The following is a 21,852-nucleotide window of genomic DNA, read 5'->3' on the forward strand; positions in this document are numbered from 1 at the left end:
AACCTCTACCAATGATGGGATAGGTGTTTTTATTTACATATACCAACAAACAAAAAACAAAATAGCTGTCCTTCCTGCTTGCCATTTGCTTCCTTTTGTATGTCTCAAGGTCCTCTCAGGAGTTAATGTCCAAACCCCGAAAGGAATCCTGGGAGGAAAGCAGGCCCACTGCAGAAGCTGTTGCACATTCCTCCAGATACAGGGAGGGCACCCGAGGTTGTGCCTCCACAGAGGGGCTGGTTGAGGTGAGAACTGGAATACTGAATGCAGTTGTCTAAGTGAGTCTCAGAGGTACTGAACAGTTCAGGTCTGAAGGCAGAAATCCTCTTAGGATTGTTTACAGCAAGTTTCTTCTTATACCAATAGGTGACCCAGAGGCAAGGTCTTAACTGGGGTTTTTATTTTTAAAAGCCTTCCCTTTCCACTCTGGCCTGATGCCATTACGTGACAGCTTTCTTTTTCTGAATTCCTAAAAAAAAAAAAAGAAAATGTGTCTGCATGTCTTTGTAGCTGCATCATACTCTGAAAAGTACCATTTCTTTTATTATTGTTCTCAACTATTACTTAACCTGATGATATACTTTTAACTTCTCATCTATTTATGAATTCTCTTGACTGTGAGCTCCTCAAGGGTCCTTAACTTGTTCCCTTCCTCCATGCAACTTTCTCAAGTGCCTCTATTCTCAGTAACCGTTCCCTTTGGTTTGCAATATAAATTTGACACTAACTTACATTGCCTTGCCTATGGAGGTAATTGTTTATTATTTTATGTGTAAAGGTGTTCTATTCCCAACTGGAACCAAAAAAAAAAAAACCCTTTAGGAATGGAGGCTAAGTATTTTGCTTCTTTGTAAAAGTCATAACAAAGCTGATGTCCAATCAACATTTATAAAATTCTTACCAGATGGTCCATGCTAAAAATTGGACACAACTGACTGCCTGAGGGAAAGTCTTCATACTCTTGCTGTCAAGATTATATAAAGCCTATAGCCTGGCCAGTATATTTAGAGGATGGAAATGATTTTCTTTAAGCCAGAAAATTAGTCTTGGTTCAGCTCTCCTTAGTGCTTTAAAACCAACCTTCAATACCACACGAACAGGAGGGTTCCCACCTCATTTATCTCCTTGGTATTCCCTAACATCCATTCATCCGTAAGGCTTCTCCTTGAAACATCCACCAAACTTCCCTAGCCGCTAAAACAAACAAAACTCTTTTCTAAGCCTTCCCCGCAAAATGATTTATTCATTAAAAGCCATAACCAGCGTTCAGAACCTTTCAAAAAACAGTAGCAATCCAAATCCTTTCAACTTAACTGAATTGAAGCAGAGCTGATTTCATGCCCATCCTGCTGGCAGCAGTCCCTTTCTCAGATTTTGCCTGTTAGTCGAAACAAGACTGGTAGATAGCCTGAGTTTTTTCACTGGGTTGGTTTGGCCCCATCGTCATAGTTATAGCTCTGACCACAGTCATTCCAGCTGATCCTTTATCAGGTCTGTAAGGTACCAAAACAGTCACTAGGGTAGCCCAGAGATTAGTAAGGTTTATATTTACATCTCCCGAGTTTTTTAAACAGACTGACTGGCACAAAGCTGGATTATGTCATTTTACCTCAACTTCACCGCAGCTATTATGAGAAGAAATATTGTTCTAAGATTTTTAATTAGCTGCATCCTCTCTTAAGGCTCACTCTCTCACTCCTGCTATGTATCGAATTCTTCAATTAAGATTATCCCTTAATTCTTACATCAGAAACCCAGAAACCAGAGTTATTTCTCTTTAATTCTCCATAAGGCATCACTATTATACTATCATATATGAATAAGTGTATGTATGTGTGTGTGTGTATTTTTTTTGCTTTCTTAAAAAAGTAGAAATTCTCTCTTCATTCACCTCTGTTTGATACAAAGTAGGTGCCCAGTAGGTAGTTAGAAATTAAATAAAGGACACAAAAACTTCCCAATGAAGATCATTGAAGAGAAAAATCCTTTCTTCCTCTTATTACAGCTGATCTTTGACACATGCCAGGTAAGAAAAAAGGAATCACGCATGGTGATGGGAAGACTGGACCTCTCCCTCTCTGGGTTGCAGCTGAACTTCTATTGGTGGTCCTAGTAAAATATATAACTCTTCATTTGTTCTAAGCAAGTCCTTCTTTCAGCATTCCTTCAAACAATGCCTTTACTCTCCCACCAGAGTATGAGGATTTAGAGATTTTGAGCAGCAAGGTTCTGGTTGGGTAGCAGTCTCTTTAAATTGTGTGTTGGCTATGTAGAGAGAGGGAAAGTTATGGGAGAATGGCAGGGGAGGAGGGTGAGAGAAAGAGAGAAATGTATCTTCTTCTCCGGGAGCACTGGAAGAAAGCAAGCCTTTCAAAGTCGTTGCCGGTATCTCATGAAGGCCCAGGCTGCTACCATGATGAGGGCAAACACGGGCACCAGCACCACAGTTATGGGAATACCACTTGGCTCCCCTTCACCGTGATGTCCTAGAGGCCCATTCTGCACCTGTAACTGGAAGGGGAAGAAAAATGTTAACTGTAGTGACCAATGTGTGTTTACCACAACTGAAATGTCCAAGTTGACACATTACCTGGGTCTACAGTCTCTATACCACCCAAAGCTGCAAACCCCAAGCACTATCGAACAGGAGTCCTCTCTGTTTGTCCTGAGTTGATACAACAATCTCACCAATTCTTTGGAAACAAAATAAATCTGATGGGGAGGCATTTAACCTTGCTGTGCTACTGACCTAAAGGGACCCCTGAGATAACCTCTTTCTATTTCTGTACTGTCTCCACCAAGCTATATGTGTATCATACCAGGAAAATGAAGATATGAGGTGAAGCCTGTTGATCCTATAGGGAGCCTGGAAATTACTGGCCAGGGGCAGGGTGTGTCCATCTTTCTAGAAAGATTATCAGTCATCAGAGTGCAATAAGAGCAGATCTGAGCAATGTTAACACAGGTGCAATGCCATTATTTAGAAATACTTCCAATTCCCAAAAGGTACCCACTCCTTCCGAAGGTGGGGTCCTGTCCTTCATCCCCTATTCTGTAATACTAGGCAAAGATAAAGGTGAAACCTATATGGAATGGAAGTAAAAGACTCAAAGGTAAATAAGTAAAAATAAATCATATCCTAACAGTTATAATTTTTCATTGCCTAAGCATTCCATTTTGAGGCTGGTGGTCTTTCTTTATTTCAATCAATTTTGTAAAAGGTAGCCTTTCTTAACATTACCTTTTTTTTAAACCGTTTTTTAAAACTGAAGTATAGTTAATTTACAATGTTGTGTTAGTTTCAGGTGTACAGCAAGGCGATTCACTTATATACATATTCTTTTTCAGATTCTTTTCCATTATAGTTATTACACGATATTGAATATAGTTCCCTGTGCTATACAGTAGGTTCTTGTTTATCTATTTTATACATAGTACTGTGTATATGCTAATCCCAAACTCCTAATTTATCTCTCCCCCCTCTGCCCCCACTATCCCCTCTGGTAACCATAAGTTTGTTTTCTATGTCTATGAGTCTATTTCTGTTTCATAAATAAGTTCATTTGTATCACTTTTTAAGATTCCACATATAAGTGATATCATACAGTATTTGTCTTTGTCTGACTTACTTCACTTAATATGATAATCTCTAAGTCCATCCATGTTCCTGCAAATGGCAATATTTCATTCTTTTTTTACAGCTGAGTAATATTCCATTACACACACACACACACACACACCCATCTTCTTTATCCATTCATCTGGACACTTAGGTTGCTTCCATGTCCTGGCTATTGTAAATAGTGCTATGAACATTGGGGTACATGTATCTTTTCGAATTAGATTAACATTAACTTTTAATAGGTAAGTGGCAGCAACTGTGATGCCATCTTTAATTAGATTTAATCTCCTCATTACAATCCATGAAACTCTGATGCCCTCAATCTGAAAGACAAGACTGAACAAACTACCTTTTCTATCCTCTATCCCACCTCTACATCTTTCATTCATTTCCTGATGAGATGTCCTGAGAGAACATACTCAGTAGAAAGACATGGTTTTTAGGGCTAGGCCAATTCCTTGACCAGAAGAATCTGTTTTGTTTGGAGTTATTTATGGAAGTTTCCTAAAAAATGAACCTTGGAAATCACTTCTCACATGCCTTCAAAAAGAACTCTAATTGTATCTAAAGCGTATGCCTATATTTGCTTGCCTTTACCTATTGCATACATTCTCCCATGCTTTCGAAACAAAGAAGAGCCAAGGCAGAAGCAGCTGAATACCAATGTCTCCTATCAACCTGTTTTCTAATCCAGCACGCTGAGATTCTGCTTGCAACCCCAGCTGTTTTCTCAGATATCTTTCGTGCCTTGCCCTCTCCACTTTTTTTTAACTATCTCCTGTTGAACTTTGAAGCCTCACTCAGGAGTTAATGAAGCAAAGACAGCATCAGTTCAAGAGGGAGTAACTTTAAAGGTACAACTAAACTGTGTTGTAAATGCATTCCAAAGTCCTTCGTGCTATGGGAGGAATTATGTCCACTCAGGCTTCTCTTCTCATTATCCAAATTATAAAACACTAGGAACTAAGGAATGGATGTAGAATAGGTGCTAACTTGACTGAATTCTGAATCCCATTTCCTTTTTCCTGGAGCTCCCCTTTGAGCACTAGAACTTTGGTCAAGAGGATCCCCAAGTTGATAAGAAAAGGGTTCGTTGTGGTGATAGGGAAAAGCACATAGTGGGTATCAAAAAACCCACCATCGTTGCACTTAGAGTTTCATAAATAAGAATGTTCAAGGGCAGACATATATTTCCTTCCCTAGTAAGAAATAAAATTGATTCTGGTTGTATTTTTCCCCATTTATTTTAATTTGGTTGTCAAGCTTTATCTTTAGGGCACATTACCTTGAAGCCAGGACCTGGGTTGCAAACATACTGTTATAAATTTCCTTTAATGATAAGCAGAAGTCTCAGAAGACCCCTGCCTGTGCCAGACAGGTTTTTCAAAAGAATGACAGTGAAAGGAAAAAAGCCAAACACACTACTGAAAATTACACCACATGGTTTATTCACAACGTTACAAAAGCCTGGCGGCAGCAAATGACACCTACCCTGTGCTGCACTCTCAGGGACACAGCATAGCCTGCATTACGAAAGAGGTCTACAGCATCCTGGTGCAGCAGGTTCTTTAGGTCTTGGCCGTTTACCTGCCAAAAACAGCAAGGAAAAGTAGTAAGAGACGTAGAATGTGAACTCTCATAAGTCAAAGATTTACTTTCATGTGACCAAAGATTTAAAAAACAAACTCCTACAGAGCAAATTCCAAGGGCTAGAAGAAGGGGTAAAGTTACTTAGAACTCAGAGTAACTTTTTTCATTTTTGAAGCTATGTTTTCCTAGAACTGAGGTTACATGGGCCATCTGAAGAGTACCTAAGTTTACAACAACAACAACAACAACAAAAGGAATCTCTCCTTTTTCTGAGCTCCTACTGCCTGCCCTGTTTTGACACTTGGGATTCTGTTACTGTATTTGTATGTCTTCCACGAGTATCAGCCTGCTTCCCTACAGCTAACATGGTCTCCCAGGTTATCACTCTATCCTTTATATGTCTAATCCCTGGCATGGCCAGCTTCAGCTCTAGAAATACAACTCTGAGAAGCTCTTCCACAATTTAGTTTGATGTGGTACAAATCTACTAGCTCCTTCTATTGTTCTTGTTTTCTTTTGAACAATTTCCCTTGACTCCATGGATATCCCTATCCTCCTCAAATTTACTAAAAACCGTATTTCTGTGATGATACAAACTTCTAAAATGTTTCGGTGAAGGTGAGTCCTACTACTTAAAGGTGAGAGATGTGAAGGACTCTGGTATTAACACTGCTCAGTGTCAGGAGTGACACTGGCCACAAGTGGTATCTATTCTATGCTGCAATCAGTGACACAGCATAGCGTACTTTATGCAAAATCTACGTATCTTTTATACATGTCAATGTCAGCAACGGCAGCAAGAACATCTAATATATTTGGTAGGTTCTGTGCTATATGTTTTACATACATTATCTCACTGAGTAATCACAATAATCCTATGAGGTAGACACTATTTTTATCTTGTTTTCACAGATGAAAAAACTGAAGCTTAGCAAGGCTACGTAATTTACCTAAAGTCATAGTAAGTGTAGAAGCTAGGGCTATAGGGGTTTTATATCCTGGAAGGAAGACTAAAGTGCCCTGGCCTTTTACTGATCCTTCTGCGCGATTATTCCTCCACCTTGACTCACCAGCTATTCTTTCCTCAGCTGAAGATCAAGTCACTGACTTATTCAACCTTCTCATCTTCCTTGTCACAGTTTTCCTTCTCCAAGAGGTTCAAAATTGTCCCTCCACGCTATTTCCTGCCAATATCCTTGTGAATTAATCTATCAACACTTTGGCCTTATAAACTGTCTACCTTTCCAAAGTGAAGAATTCCTGCTCTATTCCATTCTAATCGCCAATTGGCATAAGCCTTCAACTTCAACATTAGGCATGCTACAGCTCCAATATCTCAAATTCTTAAAAAAAAACAATTTCTACTTTCTTCATACTTCCTATACCTCTGTGAATTCCCCTTTTACCCCTCTAGGAGTTCCTATTATTTCAAAAAAGCACTTGGAAAACTATTAGAATCCCTCATCCCCACGATCTTCTGCCAGCTTTCCAGTCCTGGGCAACACACTGCATTTACTTTCCTTGTCATCAGTGTGTTTAATATTCCTAGAGAAAGATACACAGTCACATTCTCTACCACAGACGCATACTAGCTGGCTCCTGCTGCATCCTTACAACCCTTCTCATCTGGTGAACTCCCTAATAAATATGCAGTGGTAGCTGTTCCAAGACCTTTCCTACCATCAAACTCCAACTCCAATCACATCTCTCTTCTCAGCAGATTCCTTTGCCTTATCTTTCTTGAGAATACTGAGAACTTCTGACAAACACTTCTCTCCACTTTCTTTCCTTTCCCCTCAGTTCCCTGATCTCTCATAGTGCTGCTTCCCCCTTACTTCTGAATTAGAGTCCTTTATCTAGGCTAACCCATTTACTAGTGCTCTTGATCATGTTCCTTCCAGCCTCCTGACAGAACTTAAGCAGTCACTTACCCTCTTGACTCCTTAAGTATTATTGTTCTCTGCTCCTTCTTAACTAAAGTTACCCTCATCTATTAAAACACACACACACACAAGTATTCCTTGGAACCCACCATCACCCTCTTCCCATCTTCTCTCCTCTTTCTTTGCCAATCTTTTTGAAAGAACTGTTTCATGCACTGTCTCCACTTCCTCACCATCCGCTCCCTCTATTTCCTTGTGTTCTTAGTATATGAGGTGTGGGGGGGGGGGGCAGGGAAGAACATGCTGCCCCTGCAGGTCAGCAGTAACTTCCAACCACCAAATCCTATAGCCCTTTTTCAGTGTTCAGACCACCTCCTCCCTTCTGCAGTTCTCTCTTGTCTTAGCTTATGAACACTTGGATCTCTTAGTTCTTGCACTGTTCTGTATCCCTTCCTTCCTTCTTAAGGTAAGTAAATATTCCTCAGTATCAATAGTCCTTTGTCCTCTTCTCTCCCATGGTGAATTTTCACAATTTCAACTATAATCTGCTAGACAACTCCCACATTTTCATCCCTACTTCTACTTCTGGATTTGCCGGTTTCCTGCTGGGTACCTATTCTGTCAGCTGGGGCATATTCTGTTAAGACCCCAACTCAACATATCCAAAGCCTCTTTTTTATTTCCCACAAAACCAAACTATCCTGACTTTTTTCTTATTGACACTACCATTCCTTCAGACTAAAATTTTGGTAATATTTAAAAACTCTCTCTGTCAATCTTTACATACAATATATTGGCAACTCCTGTAGTCTAACATAATAACATTACTCATATGTTATTTTCTTTCTATTGCCCCTCTCTTTAGGTTATGAATACTCTTAGTTGAACTACTGGGATCGCCTTCTCTCTAATTTACTTTCCTCTGGGTCCTCCCTCATTCTAACCTATTCAAACATTACGTCTCCAGATCAATCTTCCTGAAGTATAATTCTGTTCATGCCACTTTATTGCTCAAAAACAAACACAAAACTGGGAGCAGGGGAGGAAAGCGTGCATGCCTGATTTCTCATTCTGGTATGCAAAGTCCTCCAGGAAATGAAGGACTGGAAACCTACCTTTCCAGTTTAATCTTTCATTACCCTTTCATACATCCTATGCTTTAGCTAAATCACACAACTCACTGATCCTGGGACATAAAACATATATTCTTACCTTCATACCTGGGCTCAAGCTATACCCATCATCTGAATACCTTTCCCTTTTAAAAAATTCTATTTATCTCCCAAGACTGATCTTAAATACGATTAGTCATGCTACCTATATAGTGTAGAAATGAATACAGGGTTTTCTAGTTGATAGACTGTGATTTCATGCTACCAAGCCACCTTCTGATTATGTCTTGGTTTTCTGGCCGGTAGATTTGTCAAAGGGAAAGAACTGCAGAATTTCTAGAACCATCACAGTGAATTCTCAGACTCAGTTTTCTAGTTAATTCCTGGTAGAGAGAGAATAGGTATGAGATTGCTGATGGTAGTGGGAATACTCACGTAACTAAACTTGCCCATAGGGTAACTGCATTTCTCATTGTAAAGAAATAGGTATTTTCTCTCAGAGGCAGACAAATAAGTTAGTGATGCAATCTTGTCAACAAATGGCAAAGATGTCATAGCTCCATAACAGAGCCAAGTTTCATAATGATATGAATCCAAGTGGGAAAACTGAGTCACTACATGACATTCAATGACAGGAATACTGAGCTCAAAATAATCTTTGCTGTAGCCGTCAGTTTTAATAGCCGGGAATCACTGTATATTTATTATCATGTCTGGAGCTGTCTATCCATTTTACATGTACTAACTTATTTAATCTTCACAATAGTCCTATAAGTTTGGAACCCCATTTTATAAGTAATAAAACTAGAGAGGCTATGCAACCTTTCCATGGACATACAGAATGGAGGTAGCAAAGCTAGGATTCAAACTCAAGCAGCCCAGCCCCCAAACCTTCACTAACAACACTAAACTTTAGAAATTTACATTGTAAGCAAGAATTTTATTTCTGCAGCCTATCACTATCCATCACATTAATGTTGTAAATTAAATTTTTATTGGTTTTGGAGTTTCAGTTTTATGTGTTATACTATACGTTTAAAAAAATTTAGAGTTGTATGAAGACACATGGTGTTTATATGTTAGTATTTTTATTCATTTTATATATTGAAGTGGCATTCACATTAAAAAAGCAATTTAGTTAAGTGCCACTTCATTGACAAGGCCTTTCTAGATAACTGCACTAGATGTGAATGATTTACTTCCTGAATCTCCATACTATGTAACTATCTTAAAGCTCAAACTGAACTGTCTTGTAACACTTTACGTTGGACTGTAAGTAACTTAGGCTGGATCTCAACTCATCATTATCACCCCTATAGTACCTGAATACTGCTCTGAACAACATTTGAGGATAATAAATGCCACACGATTTCTTGAGGTTTGGCTGCAGAGTATACTCTGCAAAAGCCATAACTACACAAAGCCTGGGTGACATTTATTGATATTACACAAAGCTGAAAGGCCTAGACTCTAATAGCAGCTCTAGCTGCCAATGACTCAGTGTGTAATCTTGGTCCTCATGTGAGTTTACTTTTGCTAGCAGGGAAGAAAGACATTGGGTGACATCAGGCAAAGGAGCACAGGCCAATTATACCTTTCAACCCTCCTAGTTAATTCTAAAGGTATCCTAATGTATGAGGTCAGTTACTCTAATTGCTTAAAAAAAAAAAAAAGAGGCCTTTTAGAAATGCAAAGGGAGTTTCTTTTTTAAAGAACCATTTCTCATCCTTTGTCCAAGTATGCTGGAGGTAAACCAGCTCTATAAAACAAATGATGATTCTTTTTCAATTGACAATATATCTCTCTACTCCAAAGCCAAATTTGCTTTCCAATATTTACCTCCTCTAACTGCTTTTACAGATTCCAGCTCATACTGACTAACCTCCAAGTTCTGTAGATTTTTACCCCTAAATATATGTGGAATCCACTTTCTCTTTATCACCATCCTTACTAATATAGACCAGAGGTTCTCAAAGTATGGTCCCAGGACCAGCAGCATTAACTTGGGAACTTGTTAAAAGTGCAAATTATTAGGTCCCATCCTAGCAATCTGGTGAAGTTTGAGTTAGCTTTAACCTAAACTGCCTGAGTCTTCTCCACACCCAGCCTACTTAATCCACAGATTCCATCAGTGATTTTCCATTTACTGAGTAGTGATTTTTCAAATATAAGTCTGTTGACCCATTCCAAAAGATAGTGAAGTCAATCCAGTGGGTCAAGACCAGTATTTAATTTTAAGTAAGTGAAATTAGAAGAAAACACAAAATATTAGAATGCATCATATATAGAAGAAATAGGTATTATTTTGTTAAACTTTGCTTCAGTTATGTGTGTGTGCATGTATTTCCTATTATGGGTCATAATTCAAAATGTCTGAAAGACACTTGCCTACAGCAGTGCTTCTCAAACTTTATTCATGGGCTTACCCAAGGATCTGTTATAATGCAGATTTTTATCTGAGTGGGTCTGGGTCTGAGGAGCTTCCTGAGACTCTGCATTTGTAATCAGCTCCCAGGCGAAGGCCAGATTCCTTGGACCTCACTTTTACTATCAAGAGCTATTCATTCAACTGAGAAATTTTAGAATACTGCTAAACTTGCTACTTCAGTTTCCTTAACTCATGATATTATAAGTTATATTAAACTTGAGATATGACAGATTTGCAACATGCTAGAAAATTTTGTTAACTGAATGTTCAGAGTGTTGGGATTGTGGTATTCTAGTTAACTGATGGGGAGTCATACAATTTTTTGCTTTAACTGTGGTTGTTATCAATCTATGAGTTTCCTATTTCTTGCCTTAGGAAAGGAGTAAACTGAGTTAAAATATGTTTTCTTGGATGATAAATAATTTTGGATTGCCTTAGGATAATCTAACATTATCTTAGGATAATGTAAGAGTTACTGGAGCACTAACTATATAGGATAATACAAATACAGGTGTATAAAATATAGAAAGAATGGGCTCAATTTAATAAGCACTGACCTCAGATTATACTCTGGATATTTTCATTTTCCCCCAAAATCTTGAAGTGAATTACAATTTGGGGGGAGGGGTCCTCTCTTTCCATTAAAGTTGAAGGAAGAAAAAAAATAGATTATCTAGCTCCAATTAATCAAGCCAAACCAAAAAAGTTATAATTCATTCACAGAGCAAATAATTTACTAGATGCTTACTCTGTTCCAGCTACAGGCCTACATGCTGCAGATAGAGATGAGAAGACAAAGACTCTTCCTTAAAGGTACTTGGTCTAAAGGATTCTGTATATTTCAACGTCTCTGTAGCTGATTGGATGAGGGTTTCTGGTGGGTCTTCCCCATTGATCTAAGACCACAGACTGGTCTTTCATTTTCTTTTAATTTTCCATGGCACCTGGCAGTGCTCTGCAGGCCATCAAATACAATAGTTAATATATGTTGATGACTACTCAACTCTTTTATTCACCAAAGTAAGAATTCTGTTTGAAGAGAATAGGAAATGCAGCTGACTAATGGCCCAATCCATGCCATTCTGTTATATAACAGGTTTGGTCAAAATGGAACATTAATCTGTATCCTATAATCAGCTACATCACCCTGAAGTTATAAGTTTCATTAAACATGTAGAGTTCACTGAGAATTGACTATTCTTGACTATCTACCTCCCTTCATTTAGGTAGACACACAGGAGAAATGAGAAACCTACATAGTTTATTTTTTTACAAAAATATAATTTTCCCAGGTTCTCTGATAGCCTATATAAATATTGAAGCATTCTCACCATCACACACACATACAAATGAACTTTGGGTAAGGACTCTCCAACCCTCATCTCAACTTCAGATCTTTTCTTCTATTGGTAATATCTGTTTTTGTTTCATGGTTGTCAGATACAACAGGGTCTTAAAAATCATTTACATTCATCCACAGTGATCACAAAAAATTAAATTTCACTTTTGATGAGAAAGGAGAAACTGCATGATAAATCATGCAGTTATTTAATTTTAGAACTTGAAATTAAGATAAAACATGGGCATTATTTAGGGAGAAATGGAAAGATTAAATTAATAGTCATTAATAACTCACCTGAAATCTAGACCACTTAATGATACTTCTATTAGTTACCCAAAATGGATATGCACTAAGGAAAGGACATATTATTAGTCTGATTATCTGGCAACAGTTAAAAGAAAGAGTTGGAGCAAATTTTACAACATGGAAAAATAACCATGTGAGGAAACTAGGGAATCCCGTAAAGAATAAATGAGAATATAGGCTAATAAATAATTTAGCATCATTTTACAGAGATTCCAAAGCCAATTATAAGTGAGTACTTAAGTACATCAAAGAGATAAAGTGAGCTCAAGAATAGATGGAACAATTTAATGGTTAATACCTAACAAGTTCACTTAAGGATACAGTGGGAATAGGACGGTGAGGCAATATTTCTTAAGAAACAGGATCTAGAATTTGAATTTTGGAGCAAACTCTTGGCAGGGAAACTGGAGTCAGGGAATATAGCCCTAGATAGAATAGAGAATATGCTGGCCTTTTCCTCTTGCATAAGCTCCATCTTTTTCTCTTTCTGTCGTCTTTTTTTTCTCTCCGTTACCTGTCTTATATTTTTGCCTTTTCTTTGCCTGGCATTTCTTCCTCTCTCCTTTCACATGCTTTTTCCTTAATTGGCTAGAACATAACCTTGAATCAATGTCGTACATATATTTGTAGTGTTTTATATCTTGTAGAGATCTTTGTAATAATTCTTTTATTTTGATAGTCAAGTCCTCTTCGCTAAAAATTTTAAAGACAAATGAGCTCAGTTTCTTAGATATCTACTTTTCTTTTCATTAACATTTATCTCCTACCATACCTTTTTAAGAAACTTGAGTGGCCTTCAAATAATTTCTTTTCTCTCTGAGGTGATGGCTCACATAAGAAAGGCTCCTTATCTTGGCTTGTGTCTAATAAATTCTCTCACACTGAGGTTTATGTCTTTTTGTTCCCTAATTCTACCCTTAATAGAAAAGACTAATTTCAGTTTTTATACAGAACCATACATAAACTCTATTATTAAATAACCATGCAACTTTCTGTTTAGGATAACGAACCCTAGCTCCTCACTTATCTTTTAGGAGGCAATATAGTATATGGGTTAAGAGTAGAGGTTCCAAATTCACAGACCAAGTCCTCTGCCATACACTAGTTGAATGACCTTGAGCAAGCTGTTTGACCTCACCAAGCCTCAGCTTCCTTAGCTGCAAAACAGGCATAATAATTGTACCACTTCATAGGGTTGCTACAATATTAAATAAGTTTAAAGTTCTCAGCATACTGCTTGGCACAGAGTGCTCAAAACTTTCTAACCATTCTCATTTTTCAATAATTTACATTTAACCAAAACTTTTTGAGTAATATGGCTCTCTTCTTAACCCCTGTATTTTTCAAGTCCTTCTTCACCATGGAACCTAGTTCCCAGTGTTCTGGAGAGAATGCAGTTATCTGTCAAAATATTAAACTGCATAGTTTCTAACTACATACTATACTTTAATCTTAACCCATTCTCAAGTTTTCCTTACTGTATTTCCTGATCCAAAAGGGCAGGCAGGAATCTTCCCAAGGAAGGAGTTGGGGGTAGGGACTAGGGTCTAGGGAGCCAGGGACAGTGAAGGAGGTGGAAGCCAGTTCTCACCGAGAGGATCTTATCACCCTCCTGGAGCCGCCCATCCAGGGCTGCAGCCCCGTTCTCTTTGATGCGGCTGACGAAGATGCCACTGTCATTGGAGACATACTGCTGATCTGTGCCACCGACGATGTTGAAGCCCAGCCCTAAGAAAATCATGGAGGAGTTGTAAAGGAGATAGGGGTGAAGAAGAAGGAAAGGGATTAGAGAAGAGGAGAAGGAGAAAGGAAAGGCCATGTGGCAAGGGTGGGGGTTGGGGAGTGGGGGGGTAGGAGGCGGGGAAGTTAAGACTGTGATGTAGCTGGTGGCTAGTCATGGGCAAGGTAAATGATTAGTATCACCAACAGAGGTCAAGAGTACCGAGAGTTGCCCACTCAGACCAGGCAGGACTAAAAATACAAACACAATGATCAACATGGTTAGGTGAATATAAAAAGAAAGATCTATACTGAGCTCAGTGAAAAAATAATGCTGATTCTTTTAAGATGTACTTCTGCTCACATTTGATTTTGATTCTGTTGGTGGCATTCAGAGGCCCCAAATCTTGACTTTCCTGCTTAGAAGAAGCTATGCTTTAAACTAATCGGCAAACGAACGGTTCCTTATTTAGTAGGAGAGAGATTCTTAAGCAAACCATCCCCTCAATACTTCTCCTAACGTCAGGAGAGTTTGTGGATGGTGGTGCTTTGGAAGAAATGACCTTGGGAGTTCATTTTTTTTTTTTTTCCTAGTTTGAATCGAGGGGGCAGTACTGTAGGCGTTGGCAGAAAACCTGGGAACTAAAAAGGTAACTTATGCTTCATGACAGGACTAAATCACCAAATTAACTCTTCTTTCCTTTTATACCTCAAGTACAAATAACCACATCCTTGGGTACAGTGATTGCCAAGTTTTATTCACTATAGATAACTGATAACCTATTGATTAGCAACTACCCATTTCCCCCTTTTCCTAGCCCCCGGCAATTACCATTCTATTCTTCACTTCAATGCGTGATTATTTTAAACAAGGATAAAATTTCAGTTATGCAAGATGGAAGTTATGGAAATCTGATGTACAACATTGTGCCTTATAGATAACAACAGCCTTATTAGACACATAAGAATCTGTTGAGAGCAGATCTCATTTAAGTGTTCTTACCACAATAAAATAAAACTGAATTTAAAAAAGAACGAAAATTGACTACCAAGGTAATTTTTCCATGGACCAAACACTAAGTTGTGGGAAGGACTTCATTTTACAAAACCATTTATATAGGGATTTTATCTATGCAATAAAAAGGAATGAAAGAAAAGGGAACTTCCCTAGGGCTTTCTTTATGTCAGGTACTGTAGAATTCAAAGCCACAGTGCAAAGAGAAAGGAGATAGTTAGGAAACAATTGAAAAACAAATATCTGGTGGCACAACTGGAAAAAACAGCCATAATCAGTAGCCTCTTCTACTGATTTCAACAGAAAACAGATACTTAAAAAGGTGAGAGGAAAGCTTATAAGTGACCCTCACAATATTAACATAAGCAGTAGCGAATCGATCTATGATTTATGGAAACACATGGCCAAAGAAGGAAGCAGCAGGAAATGTCTAATTGAAATATCATACCTCGTGTACAGTGTACCTATAGCTAGAGAATGAAAAGAAGAATACATAATAGAAAGAACTTCCACTGGAAGATGACTATTTCAGTTTCTTTAAAGGGTAGGGTATGAAAATTTTATGTTACTAAATGGTTTCCCTCAGAAAACTCTTAATTTGAATCATAGTGGGTGGGAGGTATTGGAAAGGGGATGGGAGGTAGTTAATTTAGATCAGATGGAAAGGTAGGTGGACCTTGATTATAAAAGGCTTTGAAATAACTTTAAGACTGTGACAGGTTTGAGCAAGGTGGTTGAGGCCAACCAGCCTCTCTCACTACTGGAAGAAACTATCTGGAGAAAATCTTTCAATGAAATTCAATATCCTCACCAAACACTAGAGCTGCCTCTGGGGATCCTGGGAACAGGAAGTATGTGTTAAGCAGCTGAATGCAACATAGTAATTAGGGAGAAAAGGGACTCTGCTACTGCTTATTTAAAGCTACAGAACAGTGATTAAAAAAGGAGAGTGGGGCTTCCCTGGTGGCGCAGTGGTTGAGAGTCCGCCTGCCGAGGCGGGGGGCACGGTTTCGTGCGCCGGTCCAGGTGGATCCCACATGCCGCGGAGCGGCTGGGCCCGTGAGCCATGGCCGCTGAACCTGCGCGTCCGGAGCCTGTGCTCCGCAACGGGAGCGGCCACAGCAGTGAGAGGCCCGCGTACCACAAAAAAAAAAAAAAAAAAAAAAAGGAGAGTGGATGGTGACCTAAATTGGAAGGAAATCCAAAACAGAGTATGTGTATAGCTGATTCATTTTGCTGTACAGTAGAAACTAACACAACATTGTAAAGCAACTATACTCCAATAAAAATTAAAAAGAAAAAAAAGGAGAGTGGAAAAAAATGTTACCAAAATTTTCTATAAACAAACAAGTGTAGTCTATTCCCCCCATCACATTATATAGGCATGTTTATAACCATGCTTATTGCTACTTCAATTGTAAATGAACCACACCAATTAATATGAGAATTTCTGGACTGACATGAAGTCCCTTTCTACGGTTACAACATTTACAAACTGAACTTATCTATAATTTGAAGCATCGCTGCAATAAACGGGAATCACCGAAGAACTGAGTACCAATACTACCAGTTTAAACCTGGGCCCCATGGATACCTACGTAATCCTCTATCCACTTACTCAGTAAAAATTATTGATCATTTACTGTGTGTCAGGCACTGCATTATATTCTGAGGAAAACATAAAGCTAAACTGGACAGTCCCTGCTTTAACAACAAATAGAAATTTATCCTTTTTCCTGTACCTTTTAGATTCTGCAGAAGTCAATTAGAGTCAGAAGACCTGGCCACAAATTCAACTCCATAACTTACTTGGTATGCGGACTAAAACAAGTGAGTGTATCTCTGATCCTCAGCTTCTTCTGTAATGTAAGGATTATAAATTCTGTCCTCTCTATCTCAAAAGGTAGTTGTTAGCATCCAATAACATAAAATCTGAAAAACTCCTTTATAAACTATGTAGTGGTTGCTATATGGAGTAACTGCACTAAGAGTAGTTGTCAATAAACTAGTAGTGCCTGGAAGATGGCGGAAGAGTAAGACGCGGAGATCACCTTCCTCCCCACAGATACACCAGAAATACATCTACACGTAGAACAACTCCTACAGAACACCTACTGAACGCTGGCAGAAGATCTCAGACCTCCCAAAAGGCAAGAAACCCCCCACATACCTGGGTAGGGCAAAAGAAAAAAGAATAAACAGAGATAGAAGAATAGGGACGGGACCTGCACCAGCGGGAGGGAGCTGTGAAGGAGGAAAGGTTTCCACACACTAGGAAGCCCCCTCGCGGGCAGAGACTGCGGGTGGCGGAGGGGGAAAGCTTTGGAGCCGTGGAGGAGAGCGCAGCAACGGGTGAGGAGGGCAAAGCAAAGAGATTCCCGCACAGAGGATAGGTGCCGACCGGCACTCACCAGCCCGAGAGGCTTGCCTGCTCCCCGGCCGGGGCGGGCAGGGCTGGGAGCTGAGGCTCGTGCTTCAGTCGGAGCGCAGGGAGAGGACTGGTGCTGGCGGCGTGGACACAGCCTGCAGCGGGTTAGTGCGCCACGGCTAGCCAGGAGGGAGTCCGGGAAAAAGTCTGGACCTGCCTTAGAGGCAAGAGACTTCTTCTTCCCTCTTTGTTTCCTGGTGCGCGAGGAGAGGGGATTAAGAGCGCTGCTTAAAGGAGCTCCAGAGACGGGCGCGAGCCGCGGCTAAAAGCGTGGACCCCAGAGACGGGCATGAGACGCTAAGGCTGCTGCTGCCACCAAGAAGCCTGTGTGCGAGCACAGGTCACTCTCCACATCCCCCTTCTGGGGAGCCTGTGCAGCCCGCCACTGCCGGGGTCCCGGGATCCAGGGACAACTCCCCCGGGAGAACGCACGGCGCGCCTCAGGCTGGTGCAACGTCACTCCGGCCTCTGCCGCCGCAGGCTCACCCCGCACTCCGTGCCCCTCCCTCCCCCGCGGCCTGAGTGAGCCAGAGCCCCCGAGTCAGCGGCTTTAACCCCGTCCTGAGCGAAGAACAGACGCCCTCCAGCGACCTACATGCAGAGGCGGGGCCAAATCCAAAGCTGAGCCCCTGGGAGCTGTGAGAACAAAGGAGAGAAAGGGAAATCTCTCCCAGCAGCCTCAGAAGCAGCGGATTAAAGCTCCACAATCAACTTGATGTACCCTGCATCTGTGGAATACATGAATAGACAACGAATCATCCCAAATTCAGGAGGTGGACTTTGAGAGCAAGATTTATGATTTTTCCCCCTTTTCCTCTTTTTGTGAGTGTGTATGTGCATGCTTCTGTGTGAGATTTTGTCTGTATAGCTTTGCTTCCACCATTTGTCTTAGGGTTCTATCCGTTTTTTTTTCTTTTTCTCTTAATAATTATTTTATTTTAATAACTTTATTATATTTTATCTTTATTTTATTTTACTTTATCTTCTTTCTTTCTTTTTTTCCTCCCTTCCCTCCTTCCTCCCTCCTTTCTTTCTTTCTTCTACTAATTCTTTCTTTTTACTTTTTCTCCCTTTTATTCTGAGCCGTGTGGATAAAAGGCTCTTGGTGCTGCAGCCAGGAGTCAGTGCTGTGCCTCTGAGGTGGGAGAGCCAACTTCAGGACACTGGTCCACAAGAGACCTCCCAGCTCCACACAATATCAAACGGCAAAAATCTCCCAGAGATCTCCATCTCAACACCAACACCCAGCTTCACTCAACGACCAGCAAGCTACAGTGCTGGACATCCTATGCCAAACAACTAGCAAGACAGGAACAAAACCCCACCCATTAGCAGAGAAGCTGCCGAAAATCATAATAAGTCCACAGACACCCCAAAACACACCACCAGACGTGGACCTGCCCACCAGAAAGACAAGATCCAGCCTCATCCACCAGAACACAGGCACTAGTCCCCTCCACCAGGAAGCCTACACAACCCACTGAACCAACCTTAGCCACTGGAGACAGACACCAAAAACAACAGGAACTACGAACATGCAGCCTGCAAAAAGGAGACCCCAAACACAGTAAGGTAAGCAAAATGAGAAGACAGAAAAACACACAGCAGATGAAGGAGCAAGATAAAAACCCACCAGACCTAACAAATGAAGAGGAAATAGGCAGTCTACCTGAAAAAGAATTCAGAATAATGATAGTAAAGATGATCCAAAATCTTGGAAACAGAATAGAGACAATGCAAGAAACATTTAACAAGGACCTAGAAGAAATAAAGACGAAACAAACAACGATGAACAACACAATAAATGAAATTAAAAATACTCTAGATGGGATCAATAGCAGAATAACTGAGGCAGAAGAACGGATAAGTGACCTGGAAGATAAAATAGTGGAAATAACTACTGCAGAGCAGAATAAATAAAAAAGAATGAAAAGAACTGAGGACAGTCTCAGAGACCTCTGGGACAACATTAAACACACCAACATTCGAATTATAGGGGTTCCAGAAGAAGAAGAGAAAAAGAAAGGGACTGAGAATATATTTGAAGAGATTATAGTTGAAAACTTCCCTAATATGGGAAAGGAAATAGTTAATCAAGTCCAGGAAGCACAGAGAGTCCCATACAGGATAAATCCAAGGAGAAACACGCCAAGACACATATTAATCAAACTGTCAAAAATTAAATACAAAGAAAACATATTAAAAGCAGCAAGGGAAAAACAACAAATAACACACAAGGGAATCCCCATAAGGTTAACAGCTGATCTTTCAGCAGAAACTCTGCAAGCCAGAAGGGACTGGCAGGACATATTTAAAGTGATGAAGACGAAAAACCTGCAACCAAGATTACTCTATGCAGCAAGGATCTCATTCAGATTTGATGGAGAAATTAAAACCTTTACAGACAAGCAAAAGCTGAGAGAGTTCAGCACCACCAAACCAGCTCTACAACAACTGCTAAAGGAACTACTCTAGGCAAGAAACACAAGAAAAGGAAAACACCTACAATAACGAACCCAAAACAATTTAGAAAATGGGAAGAGGAACATACATATCGATAATTACCTTAAATGTAAATGGACTAAATGCTCCCACCAAAAGACACAGATTGGCTGAATGGATACAAAAACAAGACCCATATATTTGCTGTCTACAAGAGACCCACTTCAGACCTAGAGACACATACAGACTGAAAGTAAGGGGATGGAAAAAGATATTTCATGCAAATGGAAACCAAAAGAAAGCTGGAGTAGCAATTCTCACATCAGACAAAATAGACTTAAAAATAAAGACTATTAGAAGAGACAAAGAAGGACACTACATAATGATCAAGGGATCGATCCAAGAAGAAGATATAACAATTGTAAATATTTATGCACCCAACATAGGAGCACCTCAATACATAAGGCAAATACTGACAGCCATAAAAGGGGAAATTGACAGTAACACATTCATAGTAGGGGACTTTAACACCTCACTTTCACCAATGGACAGATCATCCAAAATGAAAATAAATAAGGAAACAAGCTTTAAATGATACATTAAACAAGATGGACTTAATTGATATTTATAGGACACTCCATCCAAAAACAACAGAATACACATTTTTCTCAAGTGCGCATGGAACATTCTCCAGGATACATCACATCTTGGGTCACAAATCAAGACTCGGAAAATTTAAGAAAATTGAAATTGTATCAAGTATCTTTTCTGACCACAACGCCATGAGACTAGATATCAATTACAGGAAAAGATCTGTAAAAAATACAAACACATGGAGGCTAAACAATACACTACTTAATAACAAAGTGATCACTGCAGAAATCAAAGAGGAAATCAAAAAATACCTAGAAACAAATGACAATGGAGACACAACAACCCAAAATCAATGGGATGCAGCAAAACCAGTTCGAAGAGGGAAGTTTATAGCAATACAATCCTACCTTAAGAAACAGGAAACATCTCGAATAAACAACCTAACCTTGCACCTAAAGCAATTAGAGAAAGAAGAACAAAAAAACCCCAAAGTTAGCAGCAGGAAAGAAATCATAAAAATCAGATCAGAAATAAATGAAAAAGAAATGAAGGAAACGATAGCAATGATCAATAAAACTAAAAGCTGGTTCTTTGAGAAGATTGATAAACCATTAGCCAGACTCAGCAAGAAAAAAAGGGAGAAGACTCAAATCAATAGAATTAGAAATGAAAAAGGAGCGGTAACAACTGACACTGCAGAAATACAGAAGTTCATGAGAGATTACTACAGGCAACTCTATGCCAATAAAATGGACAACCTGGAAGAAATGGACAAATTCTTAGAAATGCACAACCTGCCAAGGCTGAACCAGGAAGAAACAGAAAGTATGAACAGACCAATCACAAGCACTGAAATTGAAACTGTGATTAAAAATCTTCCAACAAACAAACGCCCAGGACCAGTTGGCTTCACAGGCAAATTCTATCAAACATCCAGAGAAGAGCTAACACCTATCCTTCTCAAATTCTTCCAAAATATAGCAGAGGGAGGAACATTCCCAAAATCATTCTACGAGGCCACCATCACCCTGATACCAAAACCAGACAAGGATGTCACAAAGAAAGAAAACTACAGGCCAATATCACTGATGAACATAGATGCAAAAATCCTCAACAAAATACTAGCAAACAGAATCCAACAGCACATTAAAAGGATCATACACCATGATCAAGTGGGATTTATTCCAGGAATGCAAGGATTCTTCAATATACGCAAATCAATCAATGTGATACACCATATTAACAAATTGAAGGAGAAAAACCATATGATCATCTCAATAGATGCAGAGAAAGCTTTCAACAAAATTCAACACCCATTTATGATAAAAACCCTACAGAAAGCAGGCATAGAGGGAACTTTCCTCAACATAA

At 39.5% G+C, this 21,852-nt stretch overlaps 1 protein-coding gene across 4 annotated transcripts in view; it reads right to left on the reverse strand.

Moving 5' to 3' along the window:
* The window catches only part of LOC105747719 (synaptojanin-2-binding protein), a 169,915-nt gene that overhangs the window by 124,933 nt on the left and 23,130 nt on the right, over positions 1-21,852 (reverse strand). Inside the window, exons 1-3 of one of the 4 annotated variants that reach the window (XR_007475661.1) lie at positions 13,875-14,039; positions 5,114-5,209; positions 1,892-2,511 (exon numbers count right to left, since the gene is read on the reverse strand). Coding sequence is in view for 1 of the 4 variants with exons in the window: in XM_012531653.3 (XP_012387107.1) it covers positions 2,371-2,511; positions 5,114-5,209; positions 13,875-14,011 (374 nt within the window). In the remaining 3 variants the exon portion in view is untranslated. Of the gene's footprint in view, positions 1-12; positions 2,512-5,113; positions 5,210-13,874; positions 14,040-21,852 lie in introns of those variants that run through there. The other 3 variants (XR_007475660.1, XR_007475659.1, XM_012531653.3) reach the window with 3 other exon arrangements.

This window comes from Orcinus orca, chromosome 2 (genome assembly GCF_937001465.1).
Source record: "Orcinus orca chromosome 2, mOrcOrc1.1, whole genome shotgun sequence".
NCBI lineage: Eukaryota > Metazoa > Chordata > Mammalia > Artiodactyla > Delphinidae > Orcinus > Orcinus orca.